This window comes from Rana temporaria, chromosome 2 (assembly GCF_905171775.1).
Source record: "Rana temporaria chromosome 2, aRanTem1.1, whole genome shotgun sequence".
NCBI lineage: Eukaryota > Metazoa > Chordata > Amphibia > Anura > Ranidae > Rana > Rana temporaria.
Window position 1 is genome coordinate 538,299,876 of NC_053490.1, and position 12,796 is coordinate 538,312,671.

The following is a 12,796-nucleotide window of genomic DNA, read 5'->3' on the forward strand; positions in this document are numbered from 1 at the left end:
CGCCATACTTTGTGACATCAGAAGCAGCCAATCGTGAAAAGAAATGAATATCAGTTGGATTCAAGCGACCGTACTGATCCTAGACGGTGGGGGGTAATAAAGCACAACCGGGGAATAACCAATAAAAAAATATAAATAAAATGACCCCCTATGAAAGGCGACTTTTACCTGTTCCAGACTTTGGCAGACTCGGCGGACGCCGAAAGCACGGCGATATTATCCGAGCTGAACGTCAGAGTGCGCACGTCGCTGCGATGACCCCCGAGGGTGAGCCGGGCGCTCTTGTTGCACTCGATGGGGCCGGGCTGGGACGGGTCCGCCGGGAGCGTGAAACACTCCACGCTGTTGTTCTGGAGCAAGACCACCACCTTCAGCTCCGCCGTGCCGCATGTCAGCAGGTCACATGATCTGCGGGAGAAGAAAATGGCGCAAAACGTCATTCAGATGTTACACCGAAAGGAGCAAAAACACAATACTAGGGGGTGCATTTATGAAAACAAAAAATAAAAAAAATGACCTAGCGATTTGTCCAGCGACATTACATGTACGTTCATTCTGTGTGAAAGAACTAAAGGTTGTAAAAAAAAAAAAAATATGTCGTAATCAAATGTTCTTAGGCTATTCCCTCTTGTGGTCGAATGTTCTTTACATTTTCAGTTATCGCTTTACTGCTAGAGTGTGGGGTGGGGGTGCAGAATTACATATTATATACACACACACACATTATATATTATACACACACCACTCGGCTCTCCCGGGTAGGGGGCGTGCGTGTGCGCCGCTTCTGCTGTGATTAGTTACAGCAGAAGCCGATGAGCGAGTGCCGGGCAATGGATGACCGCCGGTGTTCCGTCAGATTAGGCAACCCGTCAGATTTTGTAACTGAAGTGACGTTATTTATTTTTTCGCTTAGCTAGTTTCCTGCAGTCTATTAGCACCTATTTCTCTGTTATAGGTTTAATATAATTTTTTTTATTATTTTTTTTTATTATACATTTATTCAAAAACAATTTTTTCTCACTCAGCTAGTCTCCTGCAGTCTATTAGCACCTATTTCCCTCCTACATTATTTTTTTTTCTCCTGGCTAGTTTCTTGCAGTCTATTAGCACCCATTTCTCTCGTTATTATAAATTATAAAAATGTATTGATTTTTATTTTTTCATTTTTTTAAGCTAGTTTCCTGCAGTCTATTCGCACTTATTTCTCTCCTAAAATTTTTTTATTTTTTATTCTCTTTTAGCTAGTTTCCTGCAGTCTATTAGCACCCATTTCTCTTGTTTTTATATTTATAATAATTTATTTTTATTTATTTATTATCTCATCTTTTTTAGCTAGTTTCCTGCATTCTATTCGCACCTCCTAATTTTTTATTCATTTATTTATATTTTCTTCTCTCTTGTCTAGTTTCCTTTAGTCCATTGGCACAAATTTCTACGCTATATGTTTATTATATATTTTTTTATTCTTATACATTTATTCAAAATGTATTTATTTTTTTCTCGCTCGTCTATTTTTCTGCAGTCTATTTCGCTCCTACATTAAAAAATGTTATTAATTTTTTCTTCTCTCTTGGCTAGTTTCCTGCAGTCTATTAGCACCCATTTATCTTGTTTTTATATTTATAATAATTTATTGATTTATTGTTATTTATTTTTAATCTCATCTTTTTTAGCTAGTTTCCTGCAGTCTATTCACACCTCCTAATTTTATTTTTTTTAATTCATTTATTTATATTTTCTTCTCTCTTGTCTAGTTTCCTGCAGTCTATTGGCACCTATTTCTCCGTTATATGTTTATTACATTTTTTATTTTATTCTTATACATTTATTCAAAATGTATTTATTTTTTCTCTCTCGTCTTTTTTTCTGCAGTCTATTTCTCTCCTACATTAAAAACGTTAATTTTTTCTTCTCTCTTGGCTAGTTTCCTGCAGTCTATTTGCACCTATTTCTCTTGTTTTTATATTTATAATAATTTATTTTTATTTATTTATTATCTCATCTTTTTTAGCTAGTTTCCTGCAGTCTATTCGCACCTCCTAATTTTTTTTTTTTTTATTTTTTTTTTTAATTCATTTATTTATATATTTTCTTCTCTCTTGTCTAGTTTCCTGCAGTCTATTTCTCTCCTACATTAAAAAATGTTATTCATTTTTTTTTCTCCTGGCTAGTTTCCTGCAGTCTATTTGCACCCATTTCTCTCTTACAAAATTACTTTTATTTTTTTAATAAATTTTTTCTTCTCTCTGGTCTAGTTTCCTGCAGTCTATTAGCACCAATTTCTCTGTTATATGTTTATTATTTTTTATTTTATTCTTATACATTTATTCAAAATGTTTTTATAATTATATTTATTTTTATTGATTTATTTTTAATCTCATCTTTTTTAGCTAGTTTTCTGCAGTCTATTCGCACTTATTTCTCTCCTAAAAAAATGTTTTTTATTCATTTATTTATTTATATTTTCTTCTCTTTTGGCTAGTTTCCTGCAGTCTATTAGCACCAACTTCTCTGTGCTATGTTTATTATTTTTTATTCTTATACATTTATTCAAAATGTTTTTATATTTATAATAATTTATTTATTTATTTTTATTTATTTATTTATTATCTCATCTTTTTTAGCTAGTTTCCTGCAGTCTATTAGCACCTATTTCTACGTTATATGTTTATTATATATTTTTTTATTCTTATACATTTATTAAAAATGTATTTTTTTTTTCTCTCGTCTATTTTTCTGCAGTCTATTTCTCTCCTACATTAAAAAAATGCCCAGGCCAGGTTTTGCGATTCGGCACTGCGTCGCTTTAACTGACAATTGCGCGGTCGTGCGACGTGGCTCCCAAACAAAATTGGCGTCCTTTTTTCCCCACAAATAGAGCTTTCTTTTGGTGGTATTTGATCACCTCTGCGGTTTTTATTTTTTGCGCTATAAACAAAAATAGAGCGACAATTTTGAAAAAAATTCAATATTTTTTACTAATTATATTACTAAGTAAATAGTCGTGCGGCGGGTGTTAAGTGGTTAATCTCATCTTTTTTAGCTAGTTTCCCGCAGTCTATTAGCACCTATTTCTCTCCTATATATTTATACATTTTATTTTTATTTTATTTATGGACGCTCTCCCTATAGCGTTTTATTTTACACAGAACGAATGGACAGTACACGCAGCTTTGCAAATAATTACACCATTTTTTTTAAACCCCCTTTGCGTCTTCTTACTTGATTTTTGAGGAGGCCTTGACGTTGGTGAGCTTCTGAATTTCGTCTTGGAGCGTCCTCTCCACCGTCACCTCTTCTGGCTCCTCCCCTTCCTTCGGTCTGAAAAATTCAAAAACATTACTGTCTACACACACTGGGCCAGATTCACGAATATCTACGGCGGCGTAACGTATCCCCTTTACGTTACGCCGCCGCAAGTTTTCGGCGTAAGTGCGTGATTCACAAAGCACTTGCCTGTAAACTTGCGGCGGCGTAGCGTAAAGCCGTCCGGCAGCAAGCCCGCCTAAATCAAATGGGGCGTGTACCATTTAAATTAGGCGCGTTCCCGCGCCGAACGTTCTGCGCATGCTCCGTTAGGAAATTTCCCGCCGTGCCTTGCGCGAAATTACGGCGCCCTGACGTGTTTTTTAAACGGCAACGTGCGTAACGTACTTTCGTATTCCCGGACGTCTTACGCAAAAAATAAAATAAAAATAAATAAATTTAAAAATTCGACGCAGGAACGACGGCCATACTTTAACATGGATGGTGTAATTTTACACCATCTAAATAGCACTGTTAACTTTACGATGGGAAAAGCCGACTAGCGACGACGTAAGAGATTGCGACGAACGCGCGTATCTTCGTGGATCGCCGTAATCAGCTAATTTGCACACCCGACGCTGGAAAACGACGCAAACTCCACCCAGCGGCCGCCGGAAAATTACACCTAAGATCCGAAGCCGTACGCCTGTCGGATCTTAGCCAAAAGCCGTCGTATCTTTGTTTGTGAATGACAAATAAAGATACGACGCGGCAAATTTGAAAGTACGCCGGAGTATCAGCAGATACTCCGGCGTACTTCTTCTGTGAATCTGGCCCATTGTGTACGCTCATTAATACTACCAGGTGTCTAATTTATATAAAAAGAAGAGACAGCCAATCATAGGTCAGCTGTCATTTTCTAACTGTACCGGATAAAAGACAGCTGCTGTCCGATTGGCTGCTAGAAGGACCTCCCTGACTTTGCTGCAGCCACATTTCCCGGGCTCATCCTTCTATACCGGTAACAATTTATGTCTCCACAATCTGTAAAAATTATTTTCCTTCAGAGTCACCGATTGTCACAGCAGCCAGAGGACGTCGCCTTACTGTGCACGTCCAGACCCCTCCCCCAAATTTACTCCCAAGCGTCCTTCTCCCTCAAAATCACGGCCTGACATTTTTGTTCTACTTTTACTTTATCCCTGCAGTGAGAAACCGCTCTTATTACTCCTCTTGCCGCAGGAGCGGCTGCATGGAGGCACGCCCCCAGAACTACGCCACCCGAGAGCCATTGCCCCGTATACAGTGTGCGTGTGTGGGCTGCTGGGAGTTAATGCAGAAGCATGATTTTGCTGGGAAAGAAAATTAATGCATTTATGGGGCGAGAGATGGGAGGAGTTATGCAGAGAGACGGAAGATGGGAGGAGCTATGTAGGGGAACAGAGGGGCAGGGGATGGGAGGAGTTATGTACAGGGATATGGGATGGTAGGAGTTATGTAGAGGGACAGAGAGGGGCGGAAGATGGGAGGAGCTATGAAGGGGAACAGAGAGGGGCGGAAAGATAGGAGTTATGTAGAGGGACAGAGAGGGGCAGGGTATGGGAGGAGTTATGTAGAGGGACCGAAAGGGGAGGAGTTATGCAGAGGGGCAGAGAGAGGCAGGGGATGGAAGGAGTTATGTAGAGGGGGCCAGAGAAGGGAGGAGTTATGTAGAGGGAGACAGACAGGGGATGGGAGGAGTTAGGTAGGGAGACAGACAGGGGATGGGAGGAGTTAGGTAGGGAGACAGACAGGGGATGGGGAGGAGTTAGGTAGCGAGACAGACAGACAGGGGATGGGGAGGAGTTAGGTAGCGAGACAGACAGACAGGGGATGGGGAAGAGTTAGGTAGCGAGACAGACAGACAGGGGATGGGGAGGAGTTAGGTAGCGAGACAGACAGACAGGGGATGGGGAGGAGTTAGGTAGCGAGACAGACAGACAGGGGATGGGGAGGAGTTAGGTAGCGAGACAGACAGACAGGGGATGGGGAGGAGTTAGGTAGGGAGACAGACAGACAGGGGATGGGGAGGAGTTAGGTAGCGAGACAGACAGACAGGGGATAGGGAGGAGTTAGGTAGCGAGACAGACAGACAGGGGATGGGGAGGAGTTAGGTAGCGAGACAGACAGACAGGGGATGGGGAGGAGTTAGGTAGCGAGACAGACAGACAGGGGATGGGGAGGAGTTAGGTAGCGAGACAGACAGACAGGGGATGGGGAGGAGTTAGGTAGCGAGACAGACAGACAGGGGATGGGGAGGAGTTAGGTAGCGAGACAGACAGACAGGGGATGGGGAGGAGTTAGGTAGCGAGACAGACAGACAGGGGATGGGGAGGAGTTAGGTAGCGAGACAGACAGACAGGGGATGGGGAGGAGTTAGGTAGCGAGACAGACAGACAGGGGATAGGGAGGAGTTAGGTAGCGAGACAGACAGACAGGGGATAGGGAGGAGTTAGGTAGGGAGGCAGACAGGGGAGGAGTTAGGTAGGGAGACAGAGAGGGGAGGAGTTGGGTAGGGAGACAGAGAGGGGAGGAGTTGGGTAGGGAGACAGAGAGAGGCAGGGGATAGAGAAGGGAGGAGTTATGTAGAGGGGGACAGGGGATGGGAGGAGTTATGTAGGGGACAGAGTGGCAGAAATTTGAGAAATTCTGTAGATAGAGAGGGCAGGGATGGGAGGAGTTATGTAGAGGGCAAGAGAGGGGCGGGATGGGAGGAGTTATGTAGGCTGACAACACTGCTTGGCATTATAGGGCAGCAGAGGCAGCGTTGTCGGCTCACTACAGGAACTGGGAGCTCACAGGATTTCCGGCAGATCGCCGGGTATTATTTTAGTACTTGTAGAATTTAGAGGGGAATGAGTTCTAGTTCTCATTAGAATGAAATCAGAGAGCCTCTTTTCTGCCCCTCCTCCGCACTCCTGTACTACACCACAGCCGTGGCACCCAACACTGATTCTCCACCAGCACGGCGGCTCCCCCACCCCCCACCGCACCGGATGGCTCCTCCCAGCATTGAACCTTTATAGTCGGTCTCCCTCCCGCCGACACTTACTTCACTTTCTTCTTGGCCCGTTTCAGCTTCTTCTCCATCTTCTTGCCAATCTCATTCTCATTCAGAACACAGAAGATCTCCAGCTGGGAGTCGTTGCCCTGCACACAGACAATGGGAGGAGTCAGTCTGGAGAAGTGGGCGTTTCCTAGGCAGGCTGTATTTGCATAGCCAACGCCCACATGCGATGCTGAGCCTCCATGATTGAAAAAAACGGACATAAAAAGAATAAAAGGGGCGAAACGCTCCTTATGACGTCAGACGATACCACAGCTCCGCCCATTTTCAGAGGCGTCGGGAACTCACATGACAAGCCAGGAACCTTCTAGTACGGTCGGTCCCCAGAGTCACCACTCGGTCCCTCCCTTCCCTCATGATGGATCCGTAGCGCCGGCAGGTCAGGATGCGCTGAAAACAGAAGCAGATGATGATTGGCTATAGAATTCTGCGAAGATGGACAGTTCCCAGGGGCCCCGGGCCCTTCACTTACCTCCTCTGTCGCCTCCTCCTTCCCTTCCTCCTCATCATCTTCCACCTCTGCAGAAGGAACTTTAGATTTTTTCACCTGAGGCTCCTCTGAGTTTTCATGCTGTGTGGACAGAATGGAGGAAACCATCAACACACATAATGGGGGGGGGATCAGAGCAGAAGAGAAAAGGCGAAAGCAGAAGCAAGAGTAATACATACTCCCATCTTCCTTTGTGACCTGAAGTGTGCCCTCAGCGCAGCCTGCCCCCGACCTGTGCGCCTCAACGCAGCCTGCCCCGACATGTGCGCCTCAACGCAGCCTGCCCCGACATGTGCCCTCAATGCTCGCTGTCCTCAAGGTTGCCTACTCCGACCTATGCCCTAAATGCTACATTCCTAGTCAAGCGGGCGGTGGTGCCCGTCAGGGGGGCGCTGGTTAGCGCTCATGGGCTGGCCAGTGTTTGGGCGCCGTTTAGGGGGACAGCCAGGGCTTAGGGGTGGCCAGCTCTTGGGTGCCCAGGGTCACTTACACCCCCCCCCATCTACACAGGACAGTCCAGGGTCACTTACACCCCCCCCCCATCTACACAGGACAGTCCAGGGTCACTTACACCCCCCCCCATCTACACAGGACAGTCCAGGGTCACTTACACCCCCCCCCATCTACACAGGACAGTCCAGGGTCACTTACCCCCCCCCCCCATCTACACAGGACAGTCCAGGGTCACTTACCCCCCCCCCATCTACACAGGACAGTCCAGGGTCACTTACCCCCCCCCCATCTACACAGGACAGTCCAGGGTCACTTACCCCCCCCCATCTACACAGGACAGTCCAGGGTCACTTACCCCCCCCCCCCCATCTACACAGGACAGTCCAGGGTCACTTACCCCCCCCCCCATCTACACAGGACAGTCCAGGGTCACTTACCCCCCCCCATCTACACAGGACAGTCCAGGGTCACTTACCCCCCCCCCCCCCATCTACACAGGACAGTCCAGGGTCACTTACCCCCCCCCCCCATCTACACAGGACAGTCCAGGGTCACTTACCCCCCCCCCCATCTACACAGGACAGTCCAGGGTCACTTACCCCCCCCCCCCCATCTACACAGGACAGTCCAGGGTCACTTACCCCCCCCCCCCATCTACACAGGACAGTCCAGGGTCACTTACCCCCCCCCCCCCCCATCTACACAGGACAGTCCAGGGTCACTTACCCCCCCATCTACACAGGACAGTCCAGGGTCACTTACCCCCCCCCCATCTACACAGGACAGTCCAGGGTCACTTACCCCCCCCCCCCATCTACACAGGACAGTCCAGGGTCACTTACCCCCCCCCCCATCTACACAGGACAGTCCAGGGTCACTTACCCCCCCCCCCCCCATCTACACAGGACAGTCCAGGGTCACTTACCCCCCCCCCCCCCATCTACACAGAACAGTCCAGGGTCACTTACCCTCCCCATCTACACAGGACAGTCCAGGGTCACTTACCCCCCCCCCCATCTACACAGAACAGTCCAGGGTCACTTACCCTCCCCATCTACACAGGACAGTCCAGGGGGTCACTTACCCCCCCCCATCTACACAGGACAGTCCAGGGGGTCACTTCCCCCCCCCCCATCTACACAGGACAGTCCAGGGGGTCACTTACCCCCCCCCCCATCTACACAGGACAGTCCAGGGGGTCACTTACCCCCCCCCCCCCATCTACACAGGACAGTCCAGGGGGTCACTTACCCCCCCCCCCCCATCTACACAGGACAGTCCAGGGGGTCACTTACCCCCCCCCCATCTACACAGGACAGTCCAGGGGGTCACTTACCCCCCCCCCATCTACACAGGACAGTCCAGGGGGTCACTTACCCCCCCCATCTACACAGGACAGTCCAGGGGGTCACTTACCCCCCCCCCATCTACACAGGACAGTCCAGGGGGTCACTTACCCCCCCATCTACACAGGACAGTCCAGGGGGTCACTTACCCCCCCCATCTACACAGGACAGTCCAGGGGGTCACTTACCCCCCCCCATCTACACAGGACAGTCCAGGGGGTCACTTACCCCCCCCCCCCCCCATCTACACAGGACAGTCCAGGGGGTCACTTACCCCCCCCCATCTACACAGGACAGTCCAGGGGGTCACTTACCCCCCCCCATCTACACAGGACAGTCCAGGGGGTCACTTACCCCCCATCTACACAGGACAGTCCAGGGGGTCACTTACCCCCCCATCTACACAGGACAGTCCAGGGGGTCACTTACCCCCCCCCATCTACACAGGACAGTCCAGGGGGTCACTTACCCCCCATCTACACAGGACAGTCCAGGGGGTCACTTACCCCCCATCTACACAGGACAGTCCAGGGGGTCACTTACCCCCCCCATCTACACAGGACAGTCCAGGGGGTCACTTACCCCCCCCCATCTACACAGGACAGTCCAGGGGGGTCACTTACCCCCCCATCTACACAGGACAGTCCAGGGGGTCACTTACCCCCCCCCCATCTACACAGGACAGTCCAGGGGGGTCACTTACCCCCCCCCCCATCTACACAGGACAGTCCAGGGTCACTTACCCCATCTACATAGGAGATGTTCCACGCCCTCAGCTCGCTGTCTGCTGAGCCGGTGAGAAGTCGAGTCTCCTCTGAAAGAACCGTCAGACCCCAAACCTAACAAGGGCAGCAAACGGCAGTTAGACATATATAGTATTTTACATTATATATATTACATTATACAGCTTCTCTCATTTTAGCCTCTCCTTAAAGCAGAGCTCCTGGCATTAAATAAAGTTTTACTTCAGGATGATTCAAGACTACTCCATAGTCCTCCCACATGCCACCACCAGAATGTGGGCGGGGCCTCTACATCACAAGGTAAGAATGCAGGACCTGCTGTGGTCTGGGTCCTGCATCGTACATGATGACATCATTGAGAGGGGCGGAGACAAGACCAGGAAGTAGAGCCACTTTGGAGGAACGGTCATCATAGAAAAGAACTGATGGGGGTGGGACTGTGGAAGACTACGGAACTGTGAAGTTCTAGGAGTTCCAGTACAGGATCTAACCACAAGAGCTCACACTCTAGAACCCTTCCACCTACCTCCGTGCGATGGCCCACCATGGTCTGGAAGCAGTGCTGAGTGTCCAGGTCCCACCATTTCACCAACGTGTCTTTACCACTACAGAGGGGAGAAAACAAGGATGTAAAAAAAATAAAAAAAATTTGATACAAAGTATTCACATTTCTTTAATTTCCATAAGTGAGTTACAAGAGTGGGGACAAAGCACCGAACACTGCCGAGGTGCTTACAATGATCAGTTTTTATTCATACGGTTTAAACCTTTTATCGAAAAAAGAAAAACAAATGGTGTGGAAGCAGTGGGCTCTCTGCAGTGGTCAGATGCCCCCTGCAGAGTCAAATCGATAGCTCTGCAATCAGCAAAGCTCCTGCCCCATGCTGATTAAAGAGTCTAAAGAGTTGACTCTGTGCAGAAGGGATGTGGAGGGGGTGGGGGGTAGGTTGATTAGGGAACAGATTAAGGGTTCTTCTCTACAAGGCCACTGCTTCCACACAGAGCGCAAGGGGTCTTCTCTACAAAGAGACCACTGCTTCCACACAAAATACCAAGGGATCTTCTCTACAAAGAAGCCACTGCTTCCATATAGAGCAAGGGATCTCCTATACAAGAGACCACTGCTTCCACACAGAGAGCAAGGGGTCTTCTCTGCAAAGAGGCCTCTGCTTCCACACAAAGACCAAGGGATCGTCTCTACAAAGAGGCCACTGCTTCCACACAGAGAGCAAGGACTCTTCTCTAGAGAGACCACTGCTTCCACAGAGAGCAAGGGATCTTCTCTACAAAAGAGACCAAGGGATCATCTCTACAAAAGAGACAACTGCTTCCACACAGAGAGCAAGGACTCTTCTCTAGAGAGACCACTGCTTCCACACAGAGACCAAGGCATCGTCTCTACAAAGAGGCCACTGCTTCCACACAGAGAGCAAGGACTCTTCTCTAGAGAGACCACTGCTTCCACAGAGAGCAAGGGATCTTCTCTACAAAAGAGACCAAGGGATCGTCTCTACAAAGAGGCCACTGCTTCCACACAGAGAGCAAGGGGTCTTCTCTGCAAAGAGGCCTCTGCTTCCACACAAAGACCAAGGGATCGTCTCTACAAAGAGACCACTGCTTCCACACAGAGAGCAAGGGGTCTTCTCTGCAAAGAGGCCTCTGCTTCCACACAAAGACCAAGGGATCGTCTCTACAAAGAGGCCACTGCTTCCACACAGAGAGCAAGGACTCTTCTCTAGAGAGACCACTGCTTCCACAGAGAGCAAGGGATCTTCTCTACAAAAGAGACCAAGGGATCGTCTCTATAAAGAGGCCACTGCTTCCACACACAAATACCAAGGGATCTTCTCTGCAAAGAAGTCACTGCTTCCACAGAGAGCAAGGGATCGTCTCTACAAAGAGACCACTGCTTCCACACAAATACCAAGGGATCGTCTCTACAAGAGGCCACTGCTTCCACACAGAGACCAAGGGATCGTCTCTACAAAAGAGACCAAGGGATCATCTCTACAAAAGAGACAACTGCTTCCACACAGAGAGCAAGGACTCTTCTCTAGAGAGACCACTGCTTCCACACAGAGACCAAGGCATCGTCTCTACAAAGAGGCCACTGCTTCCACACAGGGACCAAAGGGATTGTCTCTACAAAGAGGACACCGCTTCCACACAGAGACCAAAGGGATCTTCTCTACAAAGAGACCACCGCTTCCACAGAGACCAAGGGGTCTGCTCTACAAAGAGGACACTGCTTCCACAAAGACCAATGGATCGTCTCTACAAAGAGGCCAATGCTTCTATACAGAGACCAATGGATCTTCTCTGTAAAGAGACCACTGCTTCCTTAGAGAGACCAAGGGTTCTTCTCTTCAAAGAAGCCCCTGCTTCCATAGAGAGCAAGGGATCTCTTCTACAAGAGACCACTGCTTCCACACAGAGACCAAGGACTCTTCTCTAGAGAGACCACTGCTTCCACACAAATACCAAGGGATATTCTCTACAAAGAAGCCACTGCTTCCACAGAGAGCAAGGGATCTTCTCTACAAAAAAAAGAGACCACTGCTTCTACAAAAGAGACCAAGGGATCATCTCTACAAAGAGGCCACTGCTTCCACACAAATACCAAGGGATCGTCTCTACAAAGAGGCCACTGCTTCCAGACAGACCAAGGGTCTTCTCTATGAAGAGACTACTGCTTCCACACAGAGAGCAAAGAGTCTTCTCTACATAAAGAGACCACTGCTTCTACACAGAGAGAAAGTTTTCTTCTCTGCAAAGAGACCACTGCTTCTAAACAGAGACCAAGGGATCTTCTCTGCAAAGAGGCCACTGCTTCCACACAGAGGCCAAGGGTTCTTCTTTGCAGAGACTTTTCTACTTGGGCTGTAGCCGATTACCAAATGTAAGATATTGAACACCTTTACCCCACGTGTCTGGAGTTGGACTGTGGGGCCCCCGGTGTGAATGTAGTGTGGCGTTTTCGGGTACCTGGTGATGAGAAGGTTCCGCTCCTTCAGGAACAAAGCTTGGGTGACGGCGTCCTTGTGTCCTCGTAGGCGGTACAATCCGCTCTCATTAATGACGTCCCACACTATGACATCAGTGTCCTAGGGGAGGAGCAAGAGAGGAACGGTCATTTCCCATGATGCAACTTTTTGACAACACAAAGGAGAACCACACACTGTACATACCACACACAGCATTCCGTTACATTAGTCCTGACTGATCTTCTGAAAATACCATTTCCCTGGCTGCTGTGCCAATTCAATGTCTTCAGTTTATTTCTGAGTACATAGACCTAGAACATATTGAAGCCAGAGGATGAGCACAACAGCCAGGCAACCAACATCCTAATAGGTGGTATAGTGACGCCAGCAGAGGTTTCCTTTAAGCGCCTGTTGGGGACCGCCCACCG

General features: G+C 48.2%; 1 protein-coding gene across 1 annotated transcript in view; it reads right to left on the reverse strand.

The window, feature by feature from the left end:
- The window catches only part of WDR3 (WD repeat domain 3), a gene marked incomplete at its 5' end in the record, with an annotated part of 33,034 nt that extends 20,546 nt beyond the window's left edge, over window positions 1-12,488 (reverse strand). Inside the window, 8 exon segments of the mRNA XM_040339223.1 lie at window positions 169-408; window positions 3,223-3,321; window positions 6,338-6,435; window positions 6,641-6,742; window positions 6,825-6,923; window positions 9,385-9,480; window positions 9,911-9,989; window positions 12,370-12,488. Coding sequence (XP_040195157.1) covers window positions 169-408; window positions 3,223-3,321; window positions 6,338-6,435; window positions 6,641-6,742; window positions 6,825-6,923; window positions 9,385-9,480; window positions 9,911-9,989; window positions 12,370-12,488 — 932 coding nt within the window.
- Window positions 12,489-12,796: the final 308 nt, after the last annotated feature.